This window comes from Dermacentor andersoni, chromosome 2 (assembly GCF_023375885.2).
Source record: "Dermacentor andersoni chromosome 2, qqDerAnde1_hic_scaffold, whole genome shotgun sequence".
In the NCBI taxonomy this organism is placed as follows: domain Eukaryota; kingdom Metazoa; phylum Arthropoda; class Arachnida; order Ixodida; family Ixodidae; genus Dermacentor; species Dermacentor andersoni.
In genome coordinates, this window is record NC_092815.1 from 105313215 (window position 1) to 105334797 (window position 21583).

A 21583-nucleotide genomic window follows, 5' to 3' on the forward strand; every position below is an offset into this window, starting at 1 on the left:
CTGCACATGTGCACGAAAGAGCATGGATCTGCGAAAAACTGAAAACGCAGCTCAGTGCAACTAATTCCGAGTGTGAGCCAACGCAAAGCTGTTTTCTCCTTTAATTAGGCAAGTTCATCTTGGAAGTTTTATGTCTAACAGCTTCATTTGCTACCGTGTTGCATGCCTACCTGTAGTTTCCTCTTCTTGAATAAGCATATTTTATTTAACCTGACACAACTTCATTATATTTATTTAAAGTGTATGTGTAGTATGGTTTCAGGCACAAAAGCCTATGGATGCACTTGGTACAAATGGGAAAAAAAAATACACAAGCATCCAATTAAGGCGAAGTAATATGTAACATGTCACACAGAGACATCTGTCGAAACAAAAATGAGAAAGTGAGTAGGTCTTATGAACAGGTTAATATTGGTTATCCAGAGGAGCCAGCGATAAGTAGAGCAGCTACCGAGCATTATCCATACCCCTAATATTGAGCATAAGGAAATGCATAAGGAAACGCATAAAGACATAAAGAGAAATGTAAAACTGTGAAATTGACAACATTATGAATACAAAGCACAAAGGAAGCACCATGCGACAACCATTTGATATTGTCTCGTTTACCTCTCAGCATCTGTTATACAAATGAAGCCCTATTTATACTAATACCCCTGCCACTCGGGCACCCGCGAGAGACTCCCTAATGGAGATCTACGCAATGTAGTTGTGGGCGTGCTACACGGCACAATGAGAGCTTTCGACAGGTGCCGCATGAGACAGAAACTGTGCTCCTTCGCTTACTTTCGCGTGCAACTGCTCACATATACAGTCACCGTAGTTTTTGTTTAATGTAATATGTAATCTAATAAAATCACAGCGAGAAAGTTTGCTGTATGTTACTGCAAGACTTGTTTTCCAAGCATAGCTAAGTTGAAAGCAATGCTGGCCACACTGTGCTCTTGCTTTTGTGCACGGGCAGCATCGGTCACGTTGTTTGACTGGTGCGCTTCGAGTTGCAGTTCTGAACTTTGTTGTAATCGTGCGTGTGCATGTGTTTGCGGTGAGCTCAACTGCTTCCAGATGAGTGAAAAAGCGGATAAACAAACTAAATGGCGGAACGACATTTCCCCATGCGGCATGGGGAAGCATTGGTGTAGAGGTTACAGGTGCTACGTCCTTAAGAACAAATTAAAAACTCCCATTACGTGGCGTATAAACTAAGGCAACAAAAATAATAATGCTAAAATTTGTCAGTGATCCAGTTACGATGATTTTATTTGCGTGGTTTTCTTTGCAGTAGTAGCTATCAGGGCACGAGAGTACTCTATCCAACCGTGATGGTCACTGCCGAACTCCCTTCGCCAAAATCTCCATTTAACTTCCTTGGCAAAAGGGAGATAATGTGACAAGGAGCGCAACTCCCTTGACGTGGAGTTCGCGGGTGCCTGTGTCACAGGGGTATAACACAACCCAACACAAATGTACACCTACTTTCCTACATCTCTCACCTTAGCTTTTATTACTCAAGAAATTAACACAAAAATATTTCAAGAAAGGCTGTCGCTTTATCTGTAAGCTGGCATGCATCTAAGTCAGTCCCATCACTCACCTGTATTTAGGAAAACGCATGGTATGTGCTGCAGATATACACAAGCACAGATATGGCATAAGTGCGTTCCTACAAGTGGGTCAGAAATTTCTGGTCAGTCTATAGTCCATGTAACCAGCCAGCCATCACAACATCACTATGCGATGTTTCTAAGCCTCTAAAGTGGGCCTGGATTCTTAAGTCAAAGCTGGACTCAGACATTGTGTGCAATTGTCTAAGAACAACATATCAACGTGCCACTATGTCACATTAAAGGCTGCACAAACCAATTGCACAAATTGAAAGCTTCACGTTCACATTACTAAGTAGCTGTCTTACAAGATGCCATATGATGTGAGACAGCTTGCATTCCAAGTCAAAAGCCATGGCATGAAAAAAAATTTGCACATAAAAAGCATCCTTTCGCGTTAGATGTCTGCTTCATCTTTTTGTTTTATTCATAACGAGCAGAAAATTCCTCCCCAGGGCATCATGTAGAGTGAAAGTAATTTGCATTCTCACCCCACATATAAGCACTTTCACGTGAAATTACGAAGCATGCAGATTCCATGCGTTATGAGAACCAATTTAATGGCACCATTGGATGGTCATTTTTGAGCGTGCTAAAGCACTCCCAAAAGCCTACATACAAGTGGTCAAAAAGGGGCACTCTGGTACACCTGGATGGTAATTTCCAATTGCTTGACTCCAGATCAGAGTGCCAAAAGGCGCTCCCTGTATTGCTGTCAAAGCATCTGAGAAATATGGTCAATTCCTGGTTGTGCTGAAAGAGGCCTCTTACTTCGTTCATATGCTGCCATGTTTCAGACCTAAACCTGTCTCAATGCTGCCGGCACTGGTGGCAGCACTGGCTGCGTTACCGGAAGTACCCTCAGCTTTTGCTTCCTTTCCTCTGGCTGCTCCAAAAAGCAGCCAGCTGTGCAGTCAGTGCAAGATATCTCCTACTTGGATCCAAATTGGCCCTGGAATCGGTTCGTTCAAATTCAGAAGATCGCGGTGACCATCTGAAGATGCCATAAGTGAACCACTCAAGTCCACTTCATTACTGCAGCTAACCAAGTACCAGTTTCTCATTTCAACCCTAATGCTTATGCCATCTACACTCTTTGGTGGAAGCCTGATTATGTTAACGCTTGCCCCAAATAACTGGGTTGTGTTACTTGCTATCATACTGTCCTCCTCTTGCTGCCACCCCTTTTCTCTTTTTCTAGAGTCCAACCAACACCACCGACCAAAGCATCTAAACCAGTCAGACAACACAATGAAAGCTTCACTTTAAATATTCATATCACAAGGACTTAACTAATATTCCCTCAGCAATTGGATGATCAATACTGCTTTAGAGGAGTACAGAGAGTCACCACAAGGCAGCTCCAGAGACCTGAAAGTGTAGCCGGTAGAGTGCACGGCACAGGTCAAGGCGCTGCTCCAGGAGGAGTTCCTGGGAGAGGGATTCACCGAGGGCCTCCAGCTTGGCACCCGAACGCACGGCATCTGCTGCCTCTGCCAGATGCTCCCGCTTCTCCAAGAACGTCTCCCAGTGCTCCTGCTCCTCCAGCACCAGGCATCGCAGACGCTCTGTCACTGCTCCTCCGCGGCACTGATAACATGGTGAAAGAAAGAAGAACATGCAATCTGTCTGAGTCAAAGGACAGCAATTCGTTATATGAGAAGTCAGAACCAGAATCAGCAGAGGCACCATTAAGGCACAAAGCCTTAATTTGTGCTTTGTGACTTTACAGCCTCACATATGGTCTTTCATATGAAGTCATAGCCGGCACCTGTTACAAATGCTTCAGGCCTCATATTTTTTTCTGATGTGAAATGCTTCAAGAACATGGTTAAAGTACAAATGTACGACTGCAAATCTCATTCAGTGAAAAATAAATACTTATTTACAGATATGAATTGCCCACTTTTCACTTCTTGGAACTTCATACAAGAGAGACACGTTGTTTTGAGTGACAGTAGTAAAGTTGCAGTGTTCTTTCACAGATGCTGTTCAAACTAATGGAGACTATGAGTACTTTGGTAGTACTCAAAGTACAGCACTTCTGGCTCACTTCATTTAGAGTGCCATCGCTGCTGTTACGTTTCGCCTACAACGCGCGGTAATGCCGGCGCGGATGCAACGGACGCCGGGGCTTCGTTTAAAGCGGCGGACATTTTGGCCCGTTCGACGCCGCCGCAACGCCTCCCCGCCAAGCGTGTCCAGGCGTGTTTCAGTGCCACGTGTCTTCGTGTGTGCGTGTGTGTGTGTGTGCCCACGCTTGTCAAAGCGCGGCAGCCGGGGAGCGGAGCTCCCCAAGTGAGGAGCCAGGAGGTCTGTCCGTCGGCGGGTTGGCGATGCGTCACTACACTCGTCTCCACATGTCTCTCAGCTCGTCCGTACTCCGCCGTCGCGTGGGCTCCGTGCTCCGCCGTCGCGGGGGCTCCGTGCTCCGCCGTCGCGTGGGCTCATCCCGTGACCTTCCTTCTGGCCCGCGACGCCGAGAGTATAAGAGCAGCTGCCCCCGGACGCCGAGAGAGGCTCCGATTTGTTCTGTTGAGTTACGTGCTCTCCCGTCTCTCCACTTCGGTCGACCTGACCGGCCGCTCTTTTGCGATGTTAGAATAAACCAGTTGTTCTGTTACCAGTCTTCTCTTGCTTTGCCGGGACCTTCGGATGCTTCCAGTGCCCCAGGCCGCCAGGCCAACGCTACCCTTGGGGCTTGCGACCCATTGGCAATAACGGGCGTCAGCACCGAGACCCCAACAGCTGGTTGCCAGCGGTGAGATCGCGACAACGGAGGCCAGCAGCGAAGAGATGCGGTTGAATGTATGCTGAGCAGCACAACGACCATCCGGGAGCAGTGCAACGAGCCCTGTGTGATGACTGGTTGCCTGCAGCGGAACGACTGCGCTGAATTCTTGGCTGCGAGGTTTGGTGAGTGCGGGACTTTCTTCTTCTGAGTTTTGCCAGGCTTTTGTTAGTGTCAGAAACAGAGCTGGTAATTGTGGTTGTCGTTGCTGCCGGGTTAGTTTGCGGCAAGACAATAGTAGACAGTAGAGAAAGCAGCATTCAGAGCAGCCATGGATTTGAAGTCGTTGCGCAAACCGAAATTGCTGGAGCTTGCAAGAGAGTTGGGTCTGGATGTCTCAGACAAACTCAGAAAACCAGAACTGCTAAGGGCTATTCTTGAGTTAGAAGCTGAGGATGACGAGCTGTCGGAATGCCTTGAGACCATTGAGGAGAGGGAGCGTGAACTTAAAGAACAGAAAGAGAAAGATGAGCGTGAACGAAAAGAACAGAAAGAAAAAGAAGAGCGCGAACACGCTTTGGAAATGAAGCGTCTCGAGGTAGAGATGGAACGCGCTCGTAATGGAAGTCAGGCACACGGTGCAGGAGAACGAGTATTGTTCAAAATGACTGACCTGATGCGGCCGTTTAAGCTTGGAGAGGACATTGGTTTGTTCCTGGTTAACTTTGAGCGAACGTGCGAGAAGCAGGGGTTCTCTCGGGAAACGTGGCCACAGCGCTTGCTCACTTTGCTACCCGGCGAGGCGGCCGACGTAGTCGCTCGCTTGAATAGAGAGGAGGCAGAGGATTTCGACAAAGTGAAATCGAGTCTGCTAAAAAAGTACCGGCTGTCAGCGGAGGCGTTCCGTCGGAAGTTTCGGGAAAATGAGAAAGGCAAAAGTGAGTCATATACAGAGTTTGCCTACAGGCTTATATCAAACATGCAGGAGTGGCTCAAAGAAGAGAAAGCGTTTGGTGACCACGAGAAAGTTCTGCAGTGTTTCGGGCTAGAACAGTTTTATAGTCGGTTACCTGAGAACGTGCGGTACTGGGTCTTGGATAGGCCAGACGTTAGTACGGTGGCTCGAGCCGCTGAGCTAGCCGAGGAGTTTGTGACGCGTCGGGCTCGTGGAGCTAAGGACGGTCAAAAGGGTGAATTTGGCTCCAAGTTTGAGAGGCCAAAGTTCACACCCATGAGAGCAAAGGGGGACACACGTAGTTCGGATGCGAGTGAAAGCAGTCCGACCGAACGTGAGGAGACGGCGGCAGCCGAAGCCGAACGCAGAAAGCGGTTCGAGATGAGGCAAGTGCGCGTGTGTTATACGTGTCAGAAGCCGGGTCACTTTTCGGCGCAGTGTCCAGAAACAAAACCAAAAGTCGTGTTTTTGTCATTATGCAGCACTGACGAGAACATGAAGCTTCTCGAGCCTTACATGCGAGACCTCCTCGTGAACGGGAAAGAGTGCCGAGTGCTTCGCGATACCGCAGCTACGATGGATGTAGTTCACCCCTCTTACGTAGAACCCGATATGTTCACGGGCGAGTGCGCATGGATCAAGCAAGCAGTGGAAGCTCATAGCGTGTGTCTGCCCATAGCAAAAGTGCTGATTGAAGGACCTTTCGGAGCACTTGAGACGGAGGCGGCAGTGTCATCTATGCTGCCCCCCCAGTACCCGTACCTATTTTCGAACAGGTCCGATCACCTCCTGCGCGAGAAGGGGCTTTTGTTTGGTGAGGCTAGCGTTCAGGCCTTAACCAGATCGAAGGTTCGGGAGCTCGCTGCAAAGGCGGTAGTTGCGGGACCGACGTTGTCGAACGATGAGAAAGGGTCAGAGGCGCAGCAAGCCGATATTCAGAGCACGCCCGAACTGAATAAGATTGAGCCTGTAGCGTTAAAGGCACCAGATACTGGAGAGGAAATGCCCGACACGGGAAAGTTAGAAGAGCTACCGGTCGAGCTTCCGGGACTAGGCTCAGTGACGAACAGGAAAGACACCGATCAAGTCATTAGTGACTTAATAAGTAAAGCATCGCTGTCGCCTGAGCAGAAAACCGAACTACACCAGCTCTTACAAGAGTTTCAAGGTCTGTTCTCTGAGAGGCCTGGTAGGACTTCTGTCCTTACTCATGACATAGAACTTACCTCCCCAGAGCCAGTACGATCCAAGGCGTACTGGGTGTCACCCCGCCAGAGCGATATTATGGAGGCTGAGGTAAAGAAAATGCTACAGCTCGGTGTTATTGAAGCGGGTGAGAGTGATTATACCTCCCCTTTGATTTTAGTTGAGGTACCGGGCAAGGAACCTCGTCCTTGCGTCGACTACCGCAGGCTTAATTCCATCACTAAGGATCAAATTTATCCGATCCCTAACATCAAGGAGCGCCTTGAGAGAGTGAGTAGCGCTCAGTTTATTTCCACCCTAGATCTTGTCAGGGGTTATTGGCAGGTTCCACTTACAGAAGAGGCTAGTAGGTATGCGGCGTTCATTTCACCAATGGGGACATTCCGTCCTAAAGTTTTGAGTTTTGGTTTGAAGAACGCGCCATACTGCTTTTCAAGCCTCATGGATAAAGTGTTGCGGGGACAGCAAGAATTCGCTTTACCGTATCTAGACGACGTAGCGATATTCTCCGCATCCTGGCCTGAGCATATGGCGCACTTGCGGGCAGTGCTAACCCGCCTGCGCGATGCGGGCTTGACAGTCAAGGCTCCCAAGTGCCAGTTAGCACAGGCCGAGGTTGTCTACCTCGGACACGTGATTGGTCGGGGTCGTCGCCGCCCCTCTGAAATAAAGGTGGCCGCTGTGCGAGACTTCCCGCAACCGCGCACGAAGACCGATATTCGGTCGTTCTTAGGTGTCGCCGGCTACTATCAGAGGTACATCCCCAGGTACTCTGATATCGCGGCTCCCCTAACGGATGCTCTAAGAAAGACAGAGCCGCAAACAGTCGTCTGGGACGAGACAAAGGAAAGAGCTTTTAGCGCCCTAAAGAGCGCCCTAACAAGCCAGCCTGTGCTACGATCGCCCGACTACACAAAAGGGTTCGTTGTTCAGTGCGATGCTAGTGAGCGAGGCATGGGCGTTGTACTGTGCCAACGGGAAAATGGAGAAGTAGAACACCCCGTCCTGTATGCTAGTCGTAAGCTGACGAGTCGTGAGCAGGCGTATAGCGCCACCGAGAAAGAGTGTGCGTGTATCGTGTGGGCCGTTCAGAAATTGTCATGTTACCTAGCTGGCTCGAGGTTTATCATTGAGACGGATCACTGCCCTCTCCAATGGCTGCAGACCATCTCTCCCAAAAATGGCCGCCTCCTGCGCTGGAGCCTCGCTTTGCAACAATATTCCTTTGAGGTGCGTTACAAAAAGGGGAGTCTCAACGGTAACGCCGATGGCTTAAGTCGAAGCCCCTAACGTGGGAATCAGCCTCAAAATTGCTTGTTACGGATGTTTTTCTTCCTGAGGCAGGATTTTTTTAACTTATTGCTTTTGTGTAGTGTTTCAAAGTGATGATGTGCTTTCTAGTGCAATTTTCCGATTTGTGGACGCGTTCTGAGTGCTGCTAAACTACTGTAAGGAACTAGGCAGCAGTATAAAAGGGGAAAGAGCCTGGCAGGGCTTAGTGAGGGTTGTGCCGTGCTTGCTGACTGAGCGGTTGACTTTCGGCGTAGTTCTAACGCTTGCCGGAAACGAGAACAAAAATGTCAACTCTCCCGAAGTCACTTTGCAGTGTCCTGTGTGAACCTGAACGTGAGAACGAGGCCTTCTCTGTGCGCTGCGCTCAAGAAACGCCAAAGGACGCCCGACTTCGGTTATGAGCATCATCGAGCGACATCCCTCCGGACAGCGGATGCAGTCCCCTGACCATCGGGATCTCCTTCCCCCGGCGGGGCGGTCTGTTACGTTTCGCCTACAACGCGCGGTAATGCCGGCGCGGATGCAACGGACGCCGGGGCTTCGTTCAAAGCGGCGGACATTTTGGCCCGTTCGACGCCGCCGCAACGCCTCCCCGCCAAGCGTGTCCAGGCGTGTTTCAGTGCCACGTGTCTTCGTGTGTGCGTGTGTGTGTGTGTGCCCACGCTTGTCAAAGCGCGGCAGCCGGGGAGCGGAGCTCCCCAAGTGAGGAGCCAGGAGGTCTGTCCGTCGGCGGGTTGGCGATGCGTCACTACACTCGTCTCCACATGTCTCTCAGCTCGTCCGTGCTCCGCCGTCGCGTGGGCTCCGTGCTCCGCCGTCGCGTGGGCTCCGTGCTCCGCCGTCGCGTGGGCTCATCCCGTGACCTTCCTTCTGGCCCGCGACGCCGAGAGTATAAGAGCAGCTGCCCCCGGACGCCGAGAGAGAGGCTCCGATTTGTTCTGTTGAGTTACGTGCTCTCCCGTCTCTCCACTTCGGTCGACCTGACCGGCCGCTCTTTTGCGATGTTAGAATAAACCAGTTGTTCTGTTACCAGTCTTCTCTTGCTTTGCCGGGACCTTCGGATGCTTCCAGTGCCCCAGGCCGCCAGGCCAACGCTACCCTTGGGGCTTGCGACCCATTGGCAATAACGGGCGTCAGCACCGAGACCCCAACACTGCCATGTTCACTCAGAGAGAGAAACACAAAGTCAATGCTCTTGTCTCTTTGGCTATCATTACCTGATCAATAGGAACATGTTGCATTTTTGTGCCATGTGGATAACACCCCATGTTTGCCTTCACTGCAGAAAATCTCATGCAAATAGGGAAACTCCTGCATGCAAGGAATGCCTACTACCATCTAGTGTGGAAGATCTTAATAAAAGCTATTACGGTATACAATGTCTACTACCACCTATGTTGGAAAAAGAAAGAAAAAAAGAGATGGGTTCACCAGTTCAGTGTTGACTTCAAGCAGAGACTGTGGTAACAGCTATGCATTTGCGCCCTTTTGTGGATGTGGGTAAGGGGCCAAGAACATCCATGCCGACACGAAAGAAAGGCTCCTTGGGAACATCGATTGGATGAAGGTGGCCAGCAGGCTGTGCACATGGCCTCTTTCGATGCTGGCACCAGGGGCATAGCCAGGGGGGGCGGGGGCTTATGAGGCTTCAGCCCCCCCCCCCCCCCCCTCGAACTTTTTTCGTGCTGTCCATGCACCACCGACCAAAGCAACCCCCGGCGCAGGAAACCATTCTGGATTTTGTCTAGAACGTTTTTTTCATGCTCGAAAAGCCATTTCACCGCGAAAATCGCTAACTCGGGCTGGATTTCGCGGCAACGCCCATGCATCAGGAGTCACATAACGCAAGCAGCCCCATCCGAGCACAAAGTTTCAAGGATGTTTTGATGGCGAACGCGCTCGCCGCGGCATCTCGTGGAGGCCGCAGAATCTACACTCTATCATGGAATCTACAGAGCGCGTGGATGTCAATTCCGAAACTTTATGGGTATAAAGTTCTCATAAGCTTTTGATGTGAAAGGTGCACTGACATTTCCAAACGTGTGCTTTAGATTTTCAATTGTGGAACTTTGTAAGTTTAATGTTCCCATAAATATTTGACGCCAAAGGTGCATTAACTTTTCCAAAGTCATACATCGGGCCATACAACGAGACAAGCCAAATCAACACACTATCAGACAAGTTGACAAAGCCCGCAGCGAGGCCCGATGAGACGAAGTGGTTCATTCGTGCCGTCATGTCACACAAAAAAATATCAACATTTTTTTTCACCTGCGCCAAAGCATCCAGCGAAGACACTAAAGTCAGCCAAGGTGACTACGTTCTTATTTATTTTTTCTACTTTGACTTTTAATCTCGAGGACACATTGAGCCTCTTCAATTTTTTTGTTTTCACTCCCCTACCCGTGGGCTGCCAGAGCCAGCCAGAGCGCATGCGTTTTTCTCGTGTTGCCTCGACCACCGGGCGGCGAACTTCGGTGCGCTTCGGTTTTCTCTGGCCGAGTACGTTTTCGCCTGGCAGAGTTTTGGACGCTTTCTAGCTAGCAGACGAGAAAAAGAAACAATGGTCACTCGCCGCCATCACTGTGGGGACCTGACGGATTGCACCGCATTCACTTGAGCGCAACCTCTCCAGAAAGTCTTGTCTCGCCGGTGTAGGATACCGAGCAGTATGCACATTGTTCTTGGTGGACCAAGCGTCTCGTGTTTTCTTCGTTATTCCTTTAATAGCCACATTAGTTGCCCAAAGTAGGCATTCGATTGTGACCAACATACTTTCCTTCGTGTTTTTTTTTTTTTTCAGTACGTTCCCCCGCCCCACAAAAGTAAAAAAAAAAAAATGTTGCGGCGCAGCGAATTTTAGCATGGTGAAAGTTCTATTTTGTTACTTCTTTTGCAGAAAGTAATGGGCCATGGGACGCTTCAGCTGCCGGATACTCTTATTATATTATTGCGGTAGCAATTATATGGAGACTCTAGGCGCATTCCTGCTATCGCCGTCGCCCTCATGTTTCGTATAAAGTCCAAGGGCGATAACATCGTGACTGTGCACCACATGCTGTATGTGTGAGTGAAAGCGTGTGGGGAGTGGCGGGGAATGGGTGAGCCGACAATGGTGGCTCAGTCTTGTGTGCGCAAAGAAGAGAAGCGGGGAGCAAGCGCGCCGCCTTCCATTGCGCGCGATACACCGGGGGGAGTGGATGGAATTGGGGCGGGATCTAGGATTCTGTGAATCTGTGATTGCGCAACATGTTTATTTGCCTTGTTTGACCCATTATATACCGTGACTTTTTCTTAGATATGTAGGTTTATTGGAGACTTGTACGTATATTTAAATATCTTGTTGCGAGGTATTGTGTATAAGTGCAGTGAACTTTCTTTCCAGTGACACTTTTTTATCTTTCATCAAGCATTTGTATATTCCATTGTATCTTAGCATTTCTAATGAACGAGGGCGAGTTAAATGAAAGTGAGCCTACCCACCCTAAGCATAGCCGACAGGCATCTCTCATTTACAAAAGTGGCACGCAGGTGTGAGGATAGATGTTCTTTAATGCGCTCATACACTGGGTTGAACATGGTTGCGTGACGTAATGGACGCTCCAGAAGTCGAACAGCGTGGTGCCGTGAGGTTTTTGACAGCTGAAGGTGTTTCCCAAAAAGAAATTAGTCACCGTATGGCTGCCGTGTACATTGAACATTGCATTTCATTGGCCACTGTGAAGCGTTAGAACAAACGGTTCAAAGAAGGACGTGAAAGTTGCAAAGACGATCCAAGACGGGACTAAAGCCATAGCGAAATCAACCTTAACAAAATTGCAAAAGTTGATGAAGTGATGAGAGAAGAACGGAGGATAATTATCGATAAACTGGCAGAGCGTCTGAACATCAGTCACGATTCAGTTCCTGCCATAATTCATGAACATCTCTGTCATCGGCTTTTGTGTGCGCAATGGATGCCCAAGATTTTGAACCACCGCCAGAAGACAAAGAAGTTCGGCGCTGCCTTGACTGATCTGATCCGGTATCACTATGAGGGTGATGACTTCTTGTCTGCAATTGTGATCGGGGACAAACCATGGTGCCACTACTACGAGCCTGAGACATGACGGCAAAGTTACAATGGAAACATTCGAATTCACCACCCCCAAAGAAAGCAAAGGTCATCATTCCCTCCGGAAAGGTGTTGTTGACTGTTATTTTTCGATCGTCAGGGGCCATTAGTGATAGAATTTGCTAAATGTTGAGAGACTATCAATTGTTTTCGATATTGTGAAACGCCGGATCGTCTGCGCGTGGCAATCAAGAACAAACTACGTGAAAAATTGACGAATGGGGTCTTCTTGTTCCACGACAATGCCCGTCCCCACGTCGCTGATGTGGTTAATATAAAACTGGCGAAGTTCAAGTGGGGAACGCTGCAATATCCGCCATACAGCTCAGATCTGTCGCCTTGCGACTTCCACATTTTGGGGCAACCAAAAAAACAGCTCAAAGGGACCAGATTCATCTCGGACGATGACGTGAAAGTCAGTTGCAGACGTTTTGAAGCAGCAACCCAAGGAGCTTTATGAGACGGGAATTACGCGACTCGTTGGTCAATGGGACAAATGTCTAAATGCTCATGGAGGCTACGTTTAAATAATGTACCCCGTTTGTCATATATTCGCATTGGCTCACTTTCATTTGACTCGCCCTCGTATATTCTGCAGAACTCCTGCTTTTTATACGTGCTCTCTGCTGCGACTATAATTTCGATGCAATTACGATACACGACCGGTGACAGCTGCTCCTGCATAATACATTGGAACAAATGACAGCATCATTGAGATTTTTCACTGGCTGTTGCATATGTACAAGAATGTAAACAAGAATCTTGAATGACACAGTTTGATTAACATATTTGTCCTCAACGTTATCATTCCATGGCCTTTACATTTTTCATATCAGCGGCATGCACTGCTTTGCTGGTTTTGAACTGATGTAGTTCTAAAGTTTGTGTGATATTTTCTTTACTTATTGAATAGACAAAAAACATGGAAGCATTGATATCAGTTATGTTGGGCACAATTTTTAGCACATACGAGTATAATATTTTATGAAAATATACCTATTTTACTTGTATTTACAGTGCGTAGCGTTCAAGAATTTGTTTGCAGCATCTTTGGCAATGGCAATGCAGTTATTATTCATGTATTTGATCCCTAGCAAATTGTTTAAGAGGAAGCTTTAGCTTGGGCCCAACTCCGACGTGGCCTATTCAGATACATGTAAAACGTAGAAACGCTTTTCTGAGATAACTCCTGAATCGCTTTTAATGAAATTTGTTGCATTTGAGAGAGTAAGTTAAATTCTAGTGTCTGTTGGAAGTGAAATTTCGATTTCGGGCCGGAACATTGTTTAAAATATTGTGAAAAATTCGAAACTTCGAAAAAAATAGAAGGACGAAGTTTATAAATTAATAGCTCTGCATCAAGAACAGATATCGCGGTTCTGTAAACGGCATCGATTACACCATTCAAAGTGGACAAATTCGATATGTCTATTTGTATCTTACGTGAATTGGTTATGTTATGTACAAGGGTTCCGCAAGAGCCGTATTTCCATAATACTTAATTTTTTCAGACTCATGTGTAACATATCAATTTTTTCAGCTGTAGATGTGCTATTATGTGCAATTCACAGAATTGTGATATCAATTTTCATTGCTGATTTTACAGTGTTGTAAACTTCATTGTTTCGTTTTCTGAAAATTTTCAATTTTCAATTTTCAAACGCGTCATGTGACGCCACCGCCACATGACGCGTTTTTCACCGTTTGCACATACTGGTGTGCCACACATGTCAAAGGCTGTGCGCAGAGTTTGTGGCGGTGGCGCCAGATGGCGCCAAGTGTTTTTAGGGAAGCACGACAGAGAAATCCTGCTCCAGCACACACTTCATAACTCATTTCGACGGTTACACTGTGTCGCCACATTGATTCAATGCTAAATGCATTATACTGTTTACAGTCATTGTGAGATGGGGTGCCCCGAATGTTTGTCCACTTGTCAGTATATATGCATATGTAGCCATGACAGTGTTTGTTCACTTTACCTGCAGGGTATAACAACACTATGGTGATGAGCTTGTGTGCATTTTTGCCCCTGGCCTGCTTAATAAATACGTGGATATGAAACCATCAGAAATCAAACAAAGTGCTGTTGCCTGACCATTACGTGACGACCATTACATGACGGTGGGGGAGCATGTACAGGTGGTGGAAATGAGAGTAAATGAACACAAAATTCACATGCAGATATGTTGCAGACCCTAAAGCTTGGAAGGCTGAAGTGACGAAAAAGCTTATTTTTCTGGCATGAGCTAAAACTTAAAGGGGCCCTGAACCACTTTTTATCGAAGTGGAGAGAGGCATTTGAAGTGAAAATAGGCTATTTCAGAAATACTTTGCTGCGAAAAGTACTTTGATGCGTTCAGCATAAGTGAAGTTATTGGCAATCAAACATGGCCTCCGCTGTGCTCCTGTTCTTTCTTCAATGCCTTGCACTGTCAAGGCTATGGTGCAGTTGGGCGTGCCCACAACGCTCCGCCTTCTATATGTCACCATGGCGCTCAGTTCAAATTTAATTTTGGATGTTAACGTAGACATCACGACTTCCACCTTTGGTGCCTATGACGCGCTAAACATAAGCCAAACTCAGCGAGCCACAGTGTGCTTAGCTAGTGGACTCACGGCGGCATCTTGCAGCGGCTGCGGTATCTAGGCCGTGTGGCCGATCACAGCTTGATGTCAGCTGTCCGCCAATAGCAGCCGTCTAAGGGAATGACGAAATAAAGCATCCGATGATGAAATAAAGCATCCAGAAGAGAGTGAGGACAGTGCCTTCTGTTGAAAAGAGAGTGTTATAAAGAAAAGTGACTTCACGATCTGCTTGAAAGCTCCACACACCATGTACGTCAGCAAAACTTGGCTGAGATGTTGACAGCAGCGTATGCTATCCGCAGACTATGTTATTTCATCAAGCCCAAGGGATGGTTCAGGGCTCCTTTAAGCTACCAGCTTTACAATGAACAAGGTAGTTGCAAACAAGAGCTAAGATCATCTGCCTTTCTTTTCCAACAACAACACAGGCAACAGGGCATTTTCATAATTATTTGAGTACTTAGCAGCATGTTTGTCCACCACACAATCATCCGTCGTTGCTGGATTCTGTTAATAGCAATAATTAGGGGTGTGCAAATACCAAATAGTAGATTTCAAATTGAATATCGAATAGAATATCAAATATCAGAAAATTTATGACAAACTTTCATGCTTCCAAATTCTTTACAAAAGACAGTGCTACACATGCTCAGGAGGCTAATCGCATTACTTAACAAGAACCTTGCTAGCTATCAGTAACTTAGGTACATAAGAATCGAGATGTATAGTATGCTCTTTACTCTTATTAAAGGGAACACCAAATTAGTATGCACAGTTCACATACGAAGGTCTGGAAAATATTTTTTTATTGATAGAATGTCTATCAAACAGGATTGTCTAAGTGCTTTTTTTCCTCTGAGGCTGAAGAAAATAGCAAAGTTGCGCTCAATGCAAATGGGGATTTCAGTTTAATAGTGCTTAATAGAAAGCCTCTATTTCTTATAAAATGTTACTTTCCAGTTTCCTTCCAGAAAACAGGAGGGTTTTTCCATCTTTATGGCAGCTAGTCTCTATGGGTTATCGTAAGCTCATTAAGGCCAATCTGCACGACAGACGGAAGTGGGGAAAGCACATGAAGTCATTTGCCATTGCTCTGCGCGGTTACTGGTACTATACACATTGATCAAGGTCGATGCCAATTCTAAAGAGTCCTCAAAAAGTCAGGAAGCCCATGGCAAGTTCGCGCAACGTTCTTCCCCGTCCCCCTTTTCTTTTTTTTCATCTGTAGCCACAAGTCAGTGCGCTGCCACAAGATATTTCCAAGCCCACCATGTAAATCCAAAGCTAGTCTTGTGACGGGTCGCTCAAAGCTACGAAAAGAGACCGTTGTGTGCATACAAATAACATTCGAAACAAGGGGCCACCGAACGGTATTTCTCAAAGATGGCAGCTGTGAACATGCAACGGTCATCCTGTGCACTCACTTTTGTTAGCGAGGCATTTTGTTGACATTCTGAGGGTCGTGCAACCAATGTGAATAGATCTGCATTAATTCAGCGATTGTAACTTTAGGTGCGAACACCCAACGATGCAGCTTTGATTAGACCTAGTGGCTAGACATGCGCCTGCTCATGTGATAATGTGCTGCAAACCGTTGTGGAAAGCTTGTCATTAATATGTTCCTACAGGTAACTCATCAATGATCAGTCACAAGATCACGCTTATGGGTTAGATTAACAGCCGTTGAAGCAGCATTCAGGTCCACGGTCAATGAGCTGGCAAGTACCGCGAGCTCTCATGTGTGCCAAGTTCATCTGAGTACTTGCATGCAAGTAGAAAGATCCAAACTGCACAAATCTGCATGTGTGACCACTGAACTCATGTATTCAGTGTGATCAGCATGCCTTCCAGTGGCTAATTCGCTTGATCTTCATTCATGCTTCCATGCTTTCCACATGCCCTGCTTTTGTTGTTCCCTCTGTTCAAGTAGCGTTAATGGTTTCAACCGGTTCGGTCGACCTGCTCATACCTTGTACCGATACAGATCACGCACCATGGGAATGCTGCACGCATCATGGCACTGAACACGGCTGGGTCATTCACCGAACGTACCAATATTTAAAAAAATTTAATGTTCGAAAAATTCAATATTAGATAATGGATTCGTGAATCGAATTATTTGAATGTCCACAATACTGTTCGAAATCAAATATTCGAGTATTCGTACACCCCCAGTTTGCAAGGTCAAAACCAAGGTGAAAATGTGCAGGTGGAAAAGGAAGAAACATATAAGGGTCACAGTATAACTGTGACTTAGTGACTTTTATGATCAAAGCTTGGTTTTATGCCAAACTGAGCCAAACCAAAAGGTATTGTTGCCACAAATAACTGCCACATTGTTATTCTGCAAATGCAAATAAATAAATAAATAAATAAACACACAAGCTATGCCTAGAGGAGTTACTTACTATAGAAGTCACTTGGGGGTCTACATAGACGAAGGGCAGTTCCGCTTGAGTGGCCAGCACATCAAGCATGTTGAGAAACAGGGCAGTCACACGGCGGAGGCAGTCGGTGCCGGACAGTAGCTGGCAGGACTCTCGTGTCATGCGGGAGACTTTGCGGAATGACTCCCGCAGCAGGCGCCCCAGCGTCTGGTAGATGGAACTGGTGTCCTCTGGGGAGGCAGCCATCAGGCGGTGTAGGCTCGCTCTCCAAGCATCTTCCGCATCATCAAGTGGCGGTGCAGTCGCAGTAAGTGGAGAAAAGCTCGGCGAAGTATTGCTAAGGGTGAGGTCACCATCACTGACAAAGCTCTGCGATGATACTGACACAGGGCTTCCAGGTCTCCGAAAGCTGCCTTTAAGAGGTAATGAAATTGCAGGGAAGACAAGGCTGCTTGTGCAACTTGGCAGCTCCGAGTGATCGTAAAGGGGTGAAACACTGCCAGCATCATCATCAGAGGACTCTTCCCTCCTGGGTGTCGTGACACTGTAGCGCACAGTGATGCTCGAGTCGGATCCAGAGGGCTGGACCACACCCGTGCACTGCACCTCAAAATTGGGGGGCGACCGGCGCCGTACTCCCCAGTTGAAGTTGTCCATGCTCTCGCCTTCCTGACTTTCCAGCTCGTACTCAAGGAAATCAAAGTCCTTGAAGATGCCAAACTGCTGGTCACTGTGTGTGCCATCGTCCAGCTTGCTGTCAGCTGAGACATCGTTGTTGGTGGCAGACACCTCCTCCGTGCTGCTGCACATGGAGGACTGGCGCTCGGCGACATCGCTAGTCTGGCTGAAAATGACCGAGGGACTTTTAGGAAGCCCAACACGTTGGCCACAGGCCGTTAACAGGCTGATGAGATGCTCACGAGTTCGTCCCTGTGACAGCCAAGGGCGCCTCCAGCCACCGAGAGAGCCATTTTCACTGAAAGAATGATTATGCGACAAGCTACGCCTTGGGGAGCTCTTCTCTTCTTTGGTCTCATTAGTCTCCTCTTTGGTGTCTGGGTTTAGGCCTACGACGGGAGTTATGGAGAGGTCAAACGTAAAATCAATGGTCCGTCCGGGCAGCTCTCGTTTGGCAGAAAACTCGGATTCCGCAAATGAAGTGCTGGAGGCAATACTAATGCAATCAGCTGTGGTTACACCCGAAAGGGACGCAGGAACTGACGAAGGTGGTGCAGCCAAGCTCGATGACCGGGCCACAACATGCTTCAAGATCTTTAACACGTCCTTCCAGTGAGAGCCCTCCACGTGGCGAGCAATGGCTCGCAGCAGGTCAGCATTGATTGTCTGTGCCGCACTTTGGATGTCCATGTAGAGGAGAATACAGTAAAGGACATTGAGCATATGCTGCATTAACGAGGGAGGTCCTTTTTCCACTGTCTCAACGAGGAAAGAGACGATGCCAATGAATACATGAGAGTAGGCATCATAGAGGTACTTGACCACACACTTGGTCCACTGCAGGTTCTCTTTGCTGAATGAGTGCTGGCTGTAGAGAGTCATTACTGTGGCAAGGTTTTCCAGCTTTTGCGATCGCTCCATGCACACCTGGGCAATGGCCCTTGCAGCACGGACGCACAATGGAGCAGGGTCATCGAAGTTCAAGAGTAGGTACGGCAGCAGTGCCATTACGTGAAATGGGAAAGCCAGCGATTCTGTAGGGTCCACAACTGGCACGTCTAGGTGATGGGTCAGCTGGCAAAGGATGCTGATGGTCTGGTCAAATGCAGCTGGACTGGTGCAACCCTTAAGCAGCAGAGCATGCAGTCCAGGAAAGCCAGGCCACTTCATCTGGTGCTGGATTTTATCCACTTTCTCCAGGAAGTCTGTGTTCTCTAGCGGCTGCTTGCTGAGCACCTTGTCCAACAAGCGCAGGGCAAGTAGGAACTCATGCTCATAGTCAGAATCGAGAAGGGACACAGCGATCCAAAAGAACTGTGCCAACAAGGTCATTTTATCTTCTTGGGTGTACTGTTCATCAGCCATCTTCAGTGAGAGAGCGCTGCGAGAACGTCCCAGGCTGTTGCCCCGCAACCTTGCCTCGTCGTCTGTGTATGCACGTGACCTGGACTCACGGCAGTCAGATGTTGGACTTTCGGGCAGCTTTTTTCCAGAGTAGGAGACTGAGTACGAAGTACTGCGTATGTGAGAAACAAACGGGGTTCCAACTGGAGAGTCCAAGGGTGGAGGAGCACTCCTTCGGTTATCTTTACCAGCAATATTTGGTGCTGACTGAAATATCTCTCGCATCAGATCATCAATTCTGAGGTTTGTGTCCAGAGAGTCAACACCTTCCTCAAGGGTGAGCATTAGCTCTGTTACATAGCCCTGCATGTCTTCTCCCTGTTCGGCGACAGTTTCAACAAGCCGCGACAAGATGTCAACCAGCATGCGAGTCGTTATTGGCACCCGCAATGCACGAAAGATCTGCAGCGAACGTCCTGCATAATGACGTGACGAGCACGAAAGTGCCAGCTGCAGGGCAACTTGTGCCCACCGCTGCTCTATGTGAGCCTGCGGAAGCGAGTCCTTGAACACGGTCACCACATGATGAACAAATGTGCTCAGCTGCTCCGCACTTTTCACGGTCCACACTTTGGCTGTGATATCTTCATAAGCCCATAGGGGTGAGTCTTTCTTAGAAGCAAGGAAGTCGATTAGGGCCTTGATTGTTGCTTCAATGGGCCGTAAACAACAAAGATCTTGTTCTAGGTCTGTGCCTCCCAGCTTGATTCGCACAGTGGACTCCGAGTTAGGCTGGTTGCTGCTAGACTGAGCATTGGTTTGGCATCCTGTGGTTATCGTCGTTGTCATAGTTGTTGCTGTTGACGATGAGGTAGCTGTGTTGCACTGGCTAGTTGACAACTGGTCATGAACCAAGGTGGCTGCAGCTGCTGGTGTAGGGTGAGCAGACATGGCATCAATCATTGACACTGGCTCCGTAAAGTTGGTGGTGGACAGCACACGTGGCTGGGAATGTATGCCATAACCCAGCTGGCGAACACGGTTGTCGAGAAGGATGCGTGCAATCCCCAGGTGGTCCCTGTGCTGAGCCACAACGACAAGCAAGTTGAGCAAGAGGCGAGTGCAGTGTTCGTGCACAAGTGGTCGAGCGTGGTCGAGCCCGAGGAAGAGCACATGGAGCAGCATAGGCAGGTGAGGCCCCCAATCCAGAGGTACGCCACTGACCACAACATCCGTGAGCAGCATGACCGCCAAGTTACACCTGGACAGAAAAAAGAAAAGTACCACATGAACCCAAAGTACAGTCAGTGCAATTGCTACTGCACCTCATTGCAACCTCATGTATCTTGATAGATTTTGTAGTAAACTTATGATGATCTTATGATGACTTTGTGATTCTTCTTTGTGAACCTTGTTGAACCACTGTGCCTGTGCACTGGCCTGGACTACCTACAGGTTATTTCAGTTACAGACATATGTCATCGACATCAATTATCGAGCCCTGTGAAGAGCCTATCCCAAAACAATTATGGTAAGTAATCCAGCATACATGTTAAAAACAGGCAAAACACTCAGCCACTCGAGACATCATGGAGCACCGGGTCACCTTTTTCTCAAACACTCTCTTTCCAACAGCAGCCTACTTCTTACTCTTTACGGGCGCTATATTTTGTCATATAACATATTCACATATGCGGCTGCTAATGGCCAATAGCTGACATCAATCAAGTGTGTTTTGATCAGTGTGCTTCTTCCTACTGTTACTGAGTGCAGTAGAACCTCGTCAATACAATCCCATTACGTATGATTTCCTGCACCAACATTCGTGATCCAGACTGCAAAAATTACCCAATTGAGTAAACTTATTTTTTGCCGGTTCATATGTTTCCAGAAAACACAATCTTTCGACATCAATGTTTAGTACATCACCGCACTGCGGTCGTATGATACATTTTGCAGTCACCACATCCCACATAAACAAGAAAATGCGTGAGGTGCACACAATCGAAATGCGTGAGGTGCACACAATCGAAAACAGTAGCCATCTGCTGCAGCAGCTTCATCACAATACTTGACCGCCCATCTCCAGAGAGAACAGCAGCGTTCAATCAGTATCTTATTTCGGTACCAGCAAATCTCTTCCAGGGTCATCACATGCCACATTCACAGCTATCGCCACCAACAACACTGCCATAAACATCTTCACCTATCTGTTTCACAGTGTGTGCTGCCGTTGGAAGTGTACTGCCCGCCTTTAATAGGCGATAACCCTAACGTGCTGCTGTTCCTTGCTGCAGACCTTTATCATATGATGTGTTTTCCAGCCGCTAGATCCTGTGTAAACAAGGAAATGCGCAAGGCATGCGTGATTGAGAACAGCAGCTGCCTGCTGCGGCAGCTTCACCACAATACTTGCCCGCCCGTCTCTCATGAGAATGCTGGTGTACACTCAGTTTCTTATTCCGGTACCAGCGAGTCTCCTCCTGGGTCGTTGCACGCTGCATTCATAGCTATCGCTGCCAACCCTATTGCGATAAACATTTTCACCTATCTGTTTTGCAGTGCATGGGGCATAGTGCTGTTCGAAGCTCACTGCCTGCTTTCGGTAGGTAATGAGCCAAATGCGCCACCGTTCCCTACTTCAGGCGATGAGATGTGAATGTCACATTTTTCTCCAGCGGC

General features: G+C 47.8%; 1 protein-coding gene across 2 annotated transcripts in view; it reads right to left on the minus strand.

Annotated features, from left to right (window-relative positions):
- fry (microtubule binding protein furry) overlaps positions 1-21583 on the minus strand; it is a 48650-nt gene that overhangs the window by 7581 nt on the left and 19486 nt on the right. For both annotated transcript variants that reach the window (XM_050188225.3, XM_050188224.3), the window contains exons 7-8: positions 16901-20162; positions 2976-3194 (exon numbers count right to left, since the gene is read on the minus strand). In XM_050188225.3, the coding sequence (XP_050044182.1) occupies positions 2976-3194; positions 16901-20162 (3481 nt within the window). The remainder of the gene's footprint in view (positions 1-2975; positions 3195-16900; positions 20163-21583) is intronic.